Source organism: Salvelinus sp. IW2-2015, unplaced genomic scaffold (assembly GCF_002910315.2).
Source record: "Salvelinus sp. IW2-2015 unplaced genomic scaffold, ASM291031v2 Un_scaffold2968, whole genome shotgun sequence".
In the NCBI taxonomy this organism is placed as follows: domain Eukaryota; kingdom Metazoa; phylum Chordata; class Actinopteri; order Salmoniformes; family Salmonidae; genus Salvelinus; species Salvelinus sp. IW2-2015.
This window is the reverse complement of record NW_019944263.1, coordinates 22,503-35,291: the sequence shown is the minus strand read 5'-3', so window position 1 is coordinate 35,291 and position 12,789 is coordinate 22,503. Positions and strand designations below refer to the sequence as shown.

At 42.8% G+C, this 12,789-nt stretch overlaps 1 protein-coding gene across 1 annotated transcript in view; it reads left to right on the top strand.

Annotated features, from left to right (window-relative positions):
• LOC112075062 (zinc finger protein 704-like) overlaps positions 1-8,455 on the top strand; it is a 20,151-nt gene extending 11,696 nt beyond the window's left edge. Inside the window, exons 2-3 of the mRNA XM_024142114.2 lie at positions 8,050-8,285; positions 8,392-8,455. Of these exons, the coding sequence (XP_023997882.2) occupies positions 8,050-8,285; positions 8,392-8,455 (300 nt within the window). The remainder of the gene's footprint in view (positions 1-8,049; positions 8,286-8,391) is intronic.
• The last annotated feature ends 4,334 nt before the right edge of the window (positions 8,456-12,789 follow it).

Below are 12,789 nucleotides of genomic sequence, written 5' to 3'. Positions count from 1 at the left end.
GGAGGGAGGGAGGAGGAGGGGAGGTGGGAGAATGCCACTTGTTGTTGTGAGGGAAGAAGATTTGGTGTTGACGACCAAGTGCCATTATGGGTGGAGACAAAGACGTATGACGTTGTTGATTAATATCAGACCCTAACTGAAGCTGTCGGGCTGGAGTCACTGACTCTCTTTGTTCACCAGCAGTCTGCTCCTCGTTGGTTGGTTTGCCACCGTTTGCCTGCATGTCACACGGGGCCAAGTTTAGATTAGTTCATGATGGATGCTAATCAGATGCAAGAGAGAGTGAGGCTGGTTCGGTTGACGTGCGGCGTGTTGCTCTGCCAAAAGCATTCACCAGGCAGTGTAGCCAAGGCAAGGCCTCCCCCTCCTTCCTTTTAGATATGGATCAACACACGTCGTTTTTGTTTAGAGCGCTGCCAGAGGAGGGCTGTGTTGGTCTTTAGAGATGGACTTATCAGTTGTCGATGATCTGACTGCTGTGTTTGTGTTGGTGGTCTTTAGAGATGACTTATCATGTCTGACTGAACATGCTGCTGGTTTGTGATTGGTTGGTCTTTGGAGATGGACTTATCAGTGTCCTGACTGAATGCTGCTATTTGTGTTGGTGGTCTATAGAGATGGGCTTATCAGTGTCCTGACTGACTGCTGTGTTTGTGTTGGTGGTCTATAGAGATGGACTTATCAGTGTCCTGACTGCTGTTGCATTTGGGTGTCGTAAGCCGCAGTGAAGTGATGATTCAGAGAATGAGATCAACACGGCTCACTAGGCTACAGCACCAGACACATTGAGTGTTTTAAACCAATCAATTACTGCGTAGTTACTGTGGTCCTGATCGTTTCCCCTGATCCGTGTTGTGTTTAGGCTACGGTGGTTCAGCTGTAGTAACATAGCATGTTCATTATACTGTAATAATATTGAATGCTCTGGCTTGCTATGTAAGCAAGTATTTTTTTGTCTTTACACCTTGGAGCAAAGCCCTCCATTAGGTAAATTGTTGACTGTATGTACACACAGCCTGTCCCTAACCTTATCCATGTAAATCTACTGTATTCTACAAATATAGCTTTTTCCAAGATTTAAATCCTGGAATAGCACTGTAGGCCTATGGGCTATTTGATGAAAGTTTAATCTGAATACATGTGATAAAATATCTCTGTGTGAACAATAAGGCACATGAGTTGAATAAATCCCATTAGGATGAAACCAAGTATACCATAACTCCTGAGCTATTGACAATTTATGATGCATAAAATCATCTTTACCTTTGGCCTACTAAAGGGGTGTGTGTGTGTGTGTGTGTGTGTGTTAAATAACTTACATTATTCATCTACTGAATTTAAGAGCTGCAAGACACAATAACCCCACACAAAACTCTTATGACACATGCAACTCAACTCACACTTTATGGTCGATTTGGCTCGTTCTGCATTTTCCTGCTATGCATGAAATATGATCATTCATATGGCTGTGAAAGAAAGCTTTAGAGATTTGTTTTGGTTCTAGTCAAATAACTGGTCAGGGTAACAGTTCATCTTTCTCTTAGTACAAATCCTTTATCTTGTTGTTTGACTCAAGTCCTGTTTTCAGAAATGCTTTCTCACCCCGTTGAAGTCTACTCAGCCAGGTTGTTATAGAGAATAATTCATATTTTATAACCTATATATAACGATTCATTGATAGGCCTACGTATCGTTTGCCGATTTCAAATGTTTAAGATTGCATCAGTCCCCGGACCTCAAACCCATCCAAATGTAGCATGCTTTGTCAGAGAATCGATTTAAACGTTACAAATCGCAGATTCACTGAAATGATTTGCTCATGTTACTTTCTTTCTTTCTACCTTCTGAAACATCTCATCTTTAGTGACAACTGACGCGTCCTCCTCTTCAGTGTTGAGCTGCATGTAACTGTGTTGACAGTCATTGATCTACAAAGTCATTTAGTGTGTTGTCATCAATGCGCTGTTGAAAATGGTGTTTTACTGGAATGAAAGTAAGCTAAGCTACCGGAGACACAACTCTCATCTGGCTATAGGCTACCCGCTGAACGAGGCTTACAAGGGATTTTATTTCCATTGTTCAGGTTCACCATCAGCAATAGTTTTTGTAGTTTTGCTTGAAACTAATCAGTGTATATGGTCATTTTTAGATATACAGAGCCGGACTACCACATTTGGGGCCCTGGGGCACCGATCTCCAATGTGCAGTTTTATAATGCTATTCTACACATTTTGTTATGAGGCTAAGAGACAATGTTGCAGTTTTAAAGATAATTTTCTTCTTTCCACACAATTTGTCACGAGGCTGAGAGAATTTCATAACAATGAATGGTAATTACATAGGGAGGAGAAAAGAAGCTCACTACACTTCCAAACGGTCAAAACCATTCGATTTTGAGATGGGGGGGGGTGAAATCCAGAGTTTTGCTATGTATTCATTGGCTATGTCATAGCTCATTTGTAAATGCTAAATATTGCTACATTACTAGTGCAAACAATTCATCTGCAAAAAAGTTAATTAGTGCGTCAGGTGATTTTGAAAACCAAAGTGTGGTGACAAGAAAACAAGCTACATTGCCCCCCTAATTTGATAGTGGTACAGGGGTGGTAGATGCCTAGTCTCCCTTGTGGCTCAGATCAGGTGCCGACATTAGTATACACACCATAGACAGACATTATGTATACACACACACGGGCTGCAGCAGTTTTGCATTTAAATGGAAAATGAATGTGTTTGTGCAGCAAATGTCAGTACATCAAATTGTATCACATTGAAACGAATCTCATCGATTCGTGCTCCAATCAAGCAGAATCGCACCAAATCGTTTCAAACTAAAACGTATCGTTTCTGTATCGTATCGGAGCCCATGTATCTAGATACGTATCCAATCGTCTTGAAAGGGAAAAATGCACATCCCTAATATTTGACCTCCTGAATCGAAGTAAATTTGAAACCTGTTCAAAGCTGTGCGAGTGTGTGCGTGTGCGTGTGCGTGCGTGCGTGCGTGCTTTCGATTGACTGGGTGTTGCCTGTAGTTTTCTCCAGTTGAGAGATAATCGTGTTCCAGTGTGTTTTGGAAATGATGATCTCGATCCCACTGTAAGGCTGTATGGGCCTATTGTCCTTTCAACCCTCTGCTGGTGCACTCACCCTCTCCTCCTGGCCTCTCTTCTTGGCCTCTCCTCCTGGCCTCTCCTCCTGGCCTCTCTACTTGGCCTCTCTTCTTGGCCTCTCATCTTGGCCTCTCTTCCTGGCCTCTCCTTCAACCCTCTGCATGGTGTGTGTTGATGTCTTTACTAACAGCCGCACAAAGACGGGTTCCTGTGGAGTGATAGTGATGTGTGTGTGTGTGTGTGGTAGTTGGTGAGACAGTTGTGGGATGTGTGAATGTTCCCGTGTGGTGTCTGTGCGTGTTGTGTTTGTGTTGTTTGCGTGTGTGTGTGGGTTTTGTGTGTGCGTTGTTTGCTGATGTGGTGCGTGCGTGCTCGTGTGTGGTAGAATGTGGTTTTGTGTGTAGTGTGTGTACACAGGACTACTTGCTGTGCCCAGCTGAGTTGTTTAGTAGCAAGTGGAAGTGCTGCATTTTGCTTCGCCTCACATTATTGTTACTGCGGGTAGTTGTTTCCAGAATGTCAAGGGAGATGCTTTCTTATGCAAAACAAATGACCTGTCATCACCACTGGATCACTGCACTAGCCAGTCAGTCAGCTATAGCAGCCACCTTCACACAAACGAAGCGGACTGACTTGGAAAAACTCCCTAAAAAGGCAGGAACCTAGGAAGAAACCTAGAGAGGAACCATGCTCTGAGGGGGGGCCAGTCCTCTTCTGGCTGTGCCGGGTGGAGATTATAACAGAACATGGCCAAGATGTTCAAACGTTCATAGATGACCAGCTGGGTCAAATAATAATAATCATAGTGGTTGTAGAGGGTGCAACAGGTCAGCACCTCAGGAGTAAATGTTAGTTGGCTTTTCACAGCCGATCATTCAGAGTTAGAGACAGCAGGGGCGGTAAAGAGAGAGAGTCGAAAGCTGCAGGTCCGGGACAATGTAGCACGTCCGGTGAACAGGTCAGGGTTCCATAGCCTCAGGCAGAACAGTTGAAACTGCAGCAGCAGCAGGTGGACTGGGGTGGACTGGAGACAGCAAGGAGTCATCAGGCCAGGTAGTCCCGAGGCATGGTCCTAGGGCTCAGGTCTTCCGAGGGAAGAGAGAGAAGGTTAGAGGGAGCATACTTAAATTCACACAGGACACCGGATAAATACTCCAGATATAACAGACTGATCCTAGTCCCCCGACACATAAACTATTGCAGCATAGATACTGCAGGCTGAGACAGGAGTAGTCGGGAGACACTGGCCCCGTTCGATGATACCCCCGGACAGGGCCAAACAGGCAGGATATAATCCCACCGACTTTTCCAAAGCACAGCCCTCACACCARTAGAGGGATATCTTCAGAACGCCAACTTACTACCCTGAGACAAGGCCGAGTATAGCCCACGAAGATCTCCCCCACGGCATGAACCTGAGGGGGGCGCCAACCCGGACAGGAAGATCACGTCAGTGACTCAACCCACTCAAGTGATGCACCCCTCCTAGGGACGGCATGGAAGAGCACCAGTAAGCCAGTGACTCAGCCCCTGTAATAGGGTAAGGGCAGAAAATCCCAGTGGAGAGAGTGGAACTGGCCAGGCAGAGACAGTAAGGGCGGTTTGTCACTCCAGTGCCTTTCCGTTCACCTTCACACCCCTGGGCCAGACTACACTCAATCATAGGACGTACTGAAGAGATGAGTCTTCAATAAAGACTTAAAGGTTGAGACCGAGTCTGCATCTCTCACATGGATAGGCAGACCATTCCATAAAAATGTATCTCTAAAGGAGAAAGCCCTGCATCCAGCTGTTTGCTTAGAAATTRGAGGGACAATTAGGAGTCCTGCGTCTTGTGACCGTAGCGTACGTGTAGGTATGTACGGCAGGACCAAATCAGAGAGATAGGTAGGAGCAAGCCCATGTAATGCTTTGTAGGTTAGCAGTAAAACCTTGAAATCAGGTTTTTTTTAATCTTGAAATCAGTAATCATATTACTGGAGTAATATGATCAAATGTTTTGGTTCTAGTCAGGATTCTAGCAGCCGTGTTTAGCACTAACTGAAGTTTATTTAGTGCTTTATCCGGGTAGCCAGAAAGTAGAGCATTGCAGTAGCCTAATCTAGAAGTGACAAAAGCATACATTTTTCTGCATCATTTTTGGACAGAAAGTTTCTGATTTTTGCAATGTTACGTAAGATGGAAAAAAGCTGTCCTTGAAACAGTCTTGATCTGTTCATTAAAAGAGAGATCAGGGTCCAGAGTGACGCTGAGGTCCTTCACAGTTTTATTTATGACGACTTTACAACCATCAAGATTAATTGTCAGATTCAACAGAAGATCTCTTTGTTTCTTGGGACCTAGAACAAGCATCTCTGTTTTGTCCGAGTTTAAAAGTAAAAAATCTACCACCATCCACTTCCTTATGTCTGAAATGCAGGCTTCCAGGGATGGCAATTTTGGGGCTTCACAATGTTTCATTGAAATGTACAGCTGTGTATCGTTCGCAAAGCAGTGAAAGTTTTTTTATTTAATTTTTTTATTTCACCTTTATTTAACCAGGTAGACTAGTTGAGAACAAGTTCTCATTTGCAACTGCGATCTGGCCAAGATAAAGCATAGCAATTCGACACATACAACAACACAGAGTTACACAAGGAATAAACAAAACATACAGTCAATGATACAGTAGAACAAAAGAAAACAAAAATCTATATACAGTGAGTGCAAATGAGGTAAGTTAAGGCAATAAATAGGCCATGGAGGCAAAGTAATTACAATATAGCAATTAAACACTGGACTGGATGAATGTGCAAGTAGAGATACTGGGGTGCAAAGGAGCAAGATGAATAAATAAATACAGTATGGGGATGAGGTAGGTAGATAGATGGMCTGTTTACAGATGGGCTATGTACAGGTGCAGTGATCTGTGAGCTGCTCTGAGTTAACATTAAGTTAACATTATGTGTCCGAATGACATTACCAAGAGGTAAAATATATAGTGAAAACAATAGTGGTCCAAAAACGGATCCTTGAGGAACACCGAAACTTACAGTTGATTTGTCAGAAGACAAACCATCCACAGAGACAAACTGATATCTTTCCTGACAGATAAGATCTAAACCAGGCCAGAACTTGTCCGTGTAGACCGATTTGGGTTTCCAATCTCTCCAAAAGAATGTGGTGATCGATGGTAACAAAAGCAGCACAAAGGAGCACGAGGACAGGTGCAGAGCCTTGGTCTGACGCCATTTAAAGGTAATTTACCACCTTCACGAGTGCAGTTTTTTATATTTTCTTGGTCAAGGTTTGGCTTTTTCAAGAGTGCCACTGCCACTTTTAGTGAGTTTGGTACACATCCGGTGGATAGGGAGGCATTTATTATGTTCAACAAAGGAGGGCCAAGCACAGGAAGCAGCTCTTTCASTATTTTAGTTGGAATAGGGTCCAGTATGCAGCTTGAAGGTTTAGAMGCCATGACTATTTTCATCAATGTGTCAAGAGATATAGGATTAYAAAACTTGAGTGTCTATTTTGATCATAGGTCCTGGCAGTGTTGTGCAGACTCAGGACAACTGAGCTGTGGAGAAATACACAGGTTTATGGAGGAGTCATGATCTTTTCGTCAAAGAAGTTAATTAATTTATCACTGCTGAAGTGAAAGCCATCCTCTCTTGGGGAATGCTGCTTTTTTACTTAGCTTTGCGACAGTATCTAAAACACATTTTTGATTGTTCTTATTCTCCTCAATTAAGTTGGAAAAATAGGATGATCGAGCAGCAGTGAGGGCTCTTCAATACTGCACTGTACTGTCTTTCCATGCTAATTGGAAGACTTCCAGTTTGGTGTAGTGACATTTACGTTCCAATTTTCTGGAAGCTTGCTTCATGGCTCTGCATTTTCTGTATACCAGGGAGCTAGTTTATAATGACAAATGTTTTTTTGTTTTTAGTGGTGCGACTACATCTAGGGTATTACGCAAGGTTAAATTGAGTTCCTCAGTTAGGTGGTAAACCAATGTTTGTACTCTAACGTCCTTGGGTAGGTGGAAGGAGTCTGGAAGGGCATCTAGGAATCTTTGGGTTGTCTGAGAATTTATAGCATGGCTTTTGATGATCCTTGGTCGGGATCTGAGCAGATTATTTGTTGCGATTGCAAACGTAATAAAATGGTGGTCCGATAGTCCAGGATTATGAGGAAAAACATTAAGATCCACAATATTTATTCCACGCGACAAAACTAGGTCCAGAGTATGACTGTGGCAGTGAGTAGGTCATGAGACATGTTGGACAAATCCCACTGAGTCGATGATGGCTCCGAAAGTCTTTTTGAGAGGGTCTGTGGACTTTTCCATGTGAATATTAAAGTCACCAAAAATTTGAATATTATCTGCTATGACTACAAGGTCCGATAGGAAGTCAGGGAACTCAGTGAGGAACGCTGTATACGGCCCAGGAGGCCTGTAAACAGTAGCTATAAAAGTGATTGAGTAGGCTGCATAGATTTCATGACTAGAAGCTAAAAAGACAAATGCAGTCATTTAAAAAAATATAAAAAATTATAAATTGAAATTTGCTAGCGTATATGCTAGCGACACCTCCGCCTTTGCGGGATGCGCGGGGGATGTCTGGGGAAGCACAAAAAATAAATCCCACATTTTAAAAGTACATCCTGTTGTTGTCAGCTCAACACTAGCAACACTACAAAACTGTCTGGAAGTGTGAATATTAGCTAGAATGAGTGTGTGCACTGCATTGTGGGTAATGCTGTACCAAATGGCTCATAGACCACTATATGCCTATCCAATGAAAAGCAGGGACTGGGTGGCTGAAATGTTAGGTGATCTTTACAATACACATCACCTTACATTTTTTGCCTCCCAGAGTCCCAGTCTTTACTAGTTAGCCTACTGGACATGTCTCTGTAGTAACCCAGTCATACCGTTATCCCTCTGCAGCAGAGCTCCTGGAACGGCCGAGGGAATGGGGCTCCTCTGCAGAGCCAGACCATGGAGCCCCAGAAGGGGGAGGCCAACTCCCTGAGCCCAGAGGCGTTGAAGGGGGAGCGGGGAGCAGACGGAAGGAGGACGGGGCTCCCCCTTGAGGGTCCAGAGGGGGACCACACCCGCTCTGTTTCCCTGCTGGAGCAGAAACGCAAGGTGGTGTCATCCAGCATTGACGTGCCCCACGTCAGGTAAGTCAAACTGTGTGTGTGGTGGGTGGATGGATGCATTGATAGGGTGTGTGTGTAACAGTGTATCTTCCATTCCTGTCCCTGTCCCTTACTGGATGACCCTCAGAACACAGGGACCCTCAGAACACAGGGACCCTCAGAACACAGGGACCCTCAGAACACATCCATGAAGTAGCATAACCACGACTGCTAAATAGCTAGCCATTTCACATTGTGTGTGTGTGTGTCGTTTGGTGCGCAAGTTCAACTTCTTTCTACCAGTAGTCAGGGAGTATTGTAGGATCGGTGTTTGATTGATTGCAGTCATTCCTCAAGGATCTTTGGTTTGAGGTCATTCCCCAGGAATCTTTGGTTTGAGGTCATTCCCCAGCAATTGTTGGTTTGAGGTCATTCCCCGGGAATCTTTGGTTTGAGGTCATTCCCCGGGAATCTTTGGTTTGAGGTCATTCCCCAGCAATTGTTGGTTTGAGGTCATTCCCCAGGAATCTTTGGTTTGAGGTCATTACCCAGGGATCTTTGGTTTGAGGTCATTACCCAGGGATCTTTGGTTTGAGGTCATTACCCAGGAATCTGTTAAACTATACAATACGTCACCTTTTAAAGTGCTTTTACAGGCATCTGTTTTGGCTGGGCTGCATATGGCTTTAATGTATACAATCATGTAGGCCTTACACTGCAGTGATTCAATAAATATACTGTACATCAAATGCAATGCAGCATTAAAGCTATTTAATAATGTGATCCTCATCTTCAGCCCAAGGATTGTAGCTATATAGATGATCAGTATTGTAAATTGCCATGTTTGTACCACATTGATTTCACAAGCGGTTTATTGAATTCATATGCTTTATGTTGGCAAGACTGTATCTGAAGGTCATATGATCACTAGCCCATCCCGTCTAGATGTAGATTATAAAGACATTGAGTCCTGAGAGGTGACTTACCAACCAAGGATATGTGCAAAATAAGCATTACATTCTGCTTACGAACACTAATCATCCCCCCCCCCCCCCGCTGGGAGAACGAGGTTATTCAATGACGGTCCTTCAGGTGGTGGTGTGTGGGGAGGTGAAAGGTCATCAGATTGTTTCTACTCGCACAGATTTATGCCCATCGTTTGGAAGAAATGAAAGTGTTTATTGCACCAGTGAGCCCATAGGTTAATCAGCAAGCGTGGTGGAATTGCCATGCTCATTGGCTGAGGTTAATAGGTGAAGGACATTGCTCACGCTTACTAATGGTAGAGGAGGAGAGAGACGTGAGGCTATGCTAATGAGGTAACATTATGACACTACCCTATAATACCTGCTATGCTGATGAAGGTAACATTATAATGACTACCCTATAAATACCTGCTATGCTGATGAGGTAACATTATAATGACTACCCTATAAATACCTGCTATGCTAATGAGGTAACATTATAATGACTACCCTATAAATACCTGCTATGCTGATGAGGTAACATTATAATGACTACCCTATAAATACCTGCTCTTGCTAATGAGGTAACATTATAATGACTACCCTATAAATACCTGCTATGCTAATGAGGTAACATTATAATGACTACCCTATAAATACCTGCTATGCTGATGAGGTAACATTATAATGACTACCCTATAAATACCTGCTATGGTGATGAGGTAACATTATAATGACTACCCTATAAATACCTGCTATGCTAATGAGGTAACAATTATAATGACTACCCTATAAATACCTGCTATGGTGATGAGGTAACATTATAATGACTACCCTATAAATACCTGCTATGCTGATGAGGTAACATTATAATGACTACCCTATAAATACCTGCTATGCTAATGAGGTAACATTATAATGACTACCCTATAAATACCTGCTCTGCTAATGAGGTAACATTATATGACTACCCTATAATACCTGCTCTGCTAATGAGGTAACATTATAATGACTACCCTATAAATACCTGCTCTGCTAATGAGGTAACATTATAATGACTACCCTATAAATACCTGCTCTGCTAATGAGGTAACATTATAATGACTACCCTATAAATACCTGCTCTGCTAATGAGGTAACATTATAATGACTACCCTATAAATACCTGCTCTGCTAATGAGGTAACATTATAATGACTACCCTATAAATACCTGCTCTGCTAATGAGGTAACTTATAATGACTACCCTATAAATACCTGCTCTTCTAATGAGGTAACATTATAATGACTACCCTATAAATACCTGCTATGCTAATGAGGTAACATTATAATGACTACCCTATAAATACCTGCTCTGCTAATGAGGTAAACATTACGACACTACCCTATAAATACCTGCTATGCTAATGAGGTAACGTTATAATGACTACCCTATAAATACCTGCTATGCTGATGGGGAACATTATGACACTACCCTATAAATACCTGCTATGCTAATGAGGTAACATTATAATGACTACCCTATAAATACCTGCTATGCTAATGAGGTAACATTATAATGACTACCCTATAAATACCTGCTCTGCTAATGAGGTAACATTATAATGACTACCTATAAATACCTGCTCTGCTAATGAGGTAACATTATAATGACTACCCTATAAATACCTGCTCTGCTAATGAGGTAACATTATAATGACTACCTATAAATACCTGCTCTGCTAATGAGGTAACATTATAATGACTACCCTATAAAATACTGCTATGCTGATGAGGTAACATTATAATGACTACCCTATAAATACCTGCTCTGCTAATGAGGTAACATTATAATGACTACCCTATAAATACCTGCTCTGCTAATGAGGTAACATTATAATGACTACCCATAAATACCTGCTGTGCTAATGAGGTAACATTATAATGACTACCCTATAAATACCTTCTATGCTAATGAGGTAACATTATAATGACTACCCTATAAATACCTGCTATGCTGATGAGGTTAACATTATGACACTACCCTATACATACCTGCTATGGTGATGAGCGTTGCTAATGAGGTAACATTATAATGACTACCCTATAAATACCTGCTATGCTAATGAGGTAACATCGTAGTGACTTCCGTATAAATACCTGCTCTGCTGATAAGGTAACATTATAATGACTTCCCTATAAATACCTGCTATGCTGATGAGGTAAGATAGGAAGCGATGTGAGTTATAGTGGGTTTACTAAAATGAATTAAAAGTGACGAGCCATTCAGACCAGCCTTCCTGAGTTTAACGTTGGTAAACAACATCATGGTGTTATTGTCCGTGTGTGGTCAGTATAAACTGCTTTTTCTCAGCTCCCACTACTACTCCAGAGCAATTCAACCTTATAAGTGTGTTTTCATGATGGTTAAAATGCGATCTAATAAAGGAAAGACACACTTTGACCATTAAATGTAAAACAGTCATCTACTATAAAATATCCCAGTGTTATCGAGCTAGGCCTATACGCTAGGCATTATTTCTCCTTTAGAAGGGAGATGGCTGACATCCATTTAGTGCTCTTTGTAAAACTACAATACACACACACACACACACACAGACAGACACACACACACACACACAGACACACACACACACACACACACACAGCTTTATTTCAATATTTTTTTAATTGATGGATTATTGATTTTGGCTTTCACATTACTTGTCTCTTTTAAACCATTAAAGTGAAAATATCTCTGTTAGGATCTAATGTATTTTGATGGATAAACCAAGGAAGGTCTTCATTACAGCTGCCTCATCATACTAGGAACAGTGATCATATTGATATATTTATTGGCATCACTGGATGGCTTATTGATCACCTCCATCCCTCTGTGTCTCTTCACCTCCATCCCTCTGTGTCTCTTCACCTCCATCCCTCTGTGTCTCTTCACCTCCATCCCTCTGTGTCTCTTCACCTCCATCCCTCTGTGTCTCTTCACCTCCATCCCTCGGTGTCTCTTCACCTCCATCCCTCTGTGTCTCTTCACCTCCATCCCTCTGTGTCTCTTCACCTCCATCCCTCTGTGTCTCTTTCACCTCCATCCCTCTGTGTCTCTCACCTCCATCCCCTCTGTGTCTCTTCACCTCCATCCCTCTGTGTCTCTTCACCTCCATCCCTCTGTGTCTCTTCACCTCCACCCCTCTGTGTCTCTCACCTCCATCCTCTGTGTCTCTCACCTCCACCCTGTGTCTCTTCACCTCCATCCTCTGTGCTCTTCACCTCCATCCCTGTGTCTCTTCACCTCCATCCCTCTGTGTTCTCTCACCTCCACCCCTCTGGTCTCCACCTCCACCCCTCTGTGTCTCTTCACCTCCATCCCTCTGTGTCTCTCACCTGCCATCCCTCTGCGTCTCTTCACCCCATCCCTCTGGTCTCTTCACCTCCATCCCTCTGTGTCTCTTCACCTCCATCCCTCTGTGTCTCTTCACCTCCATCCCTCTGTGTCTCTTCACCTCCATCCCCTCGTGTCTCTTCACCTCCATCCCTCTGTGTCTCTTCACCTCCACCCCTCTGGTGTCTCTTCACCTCCACCCTCTG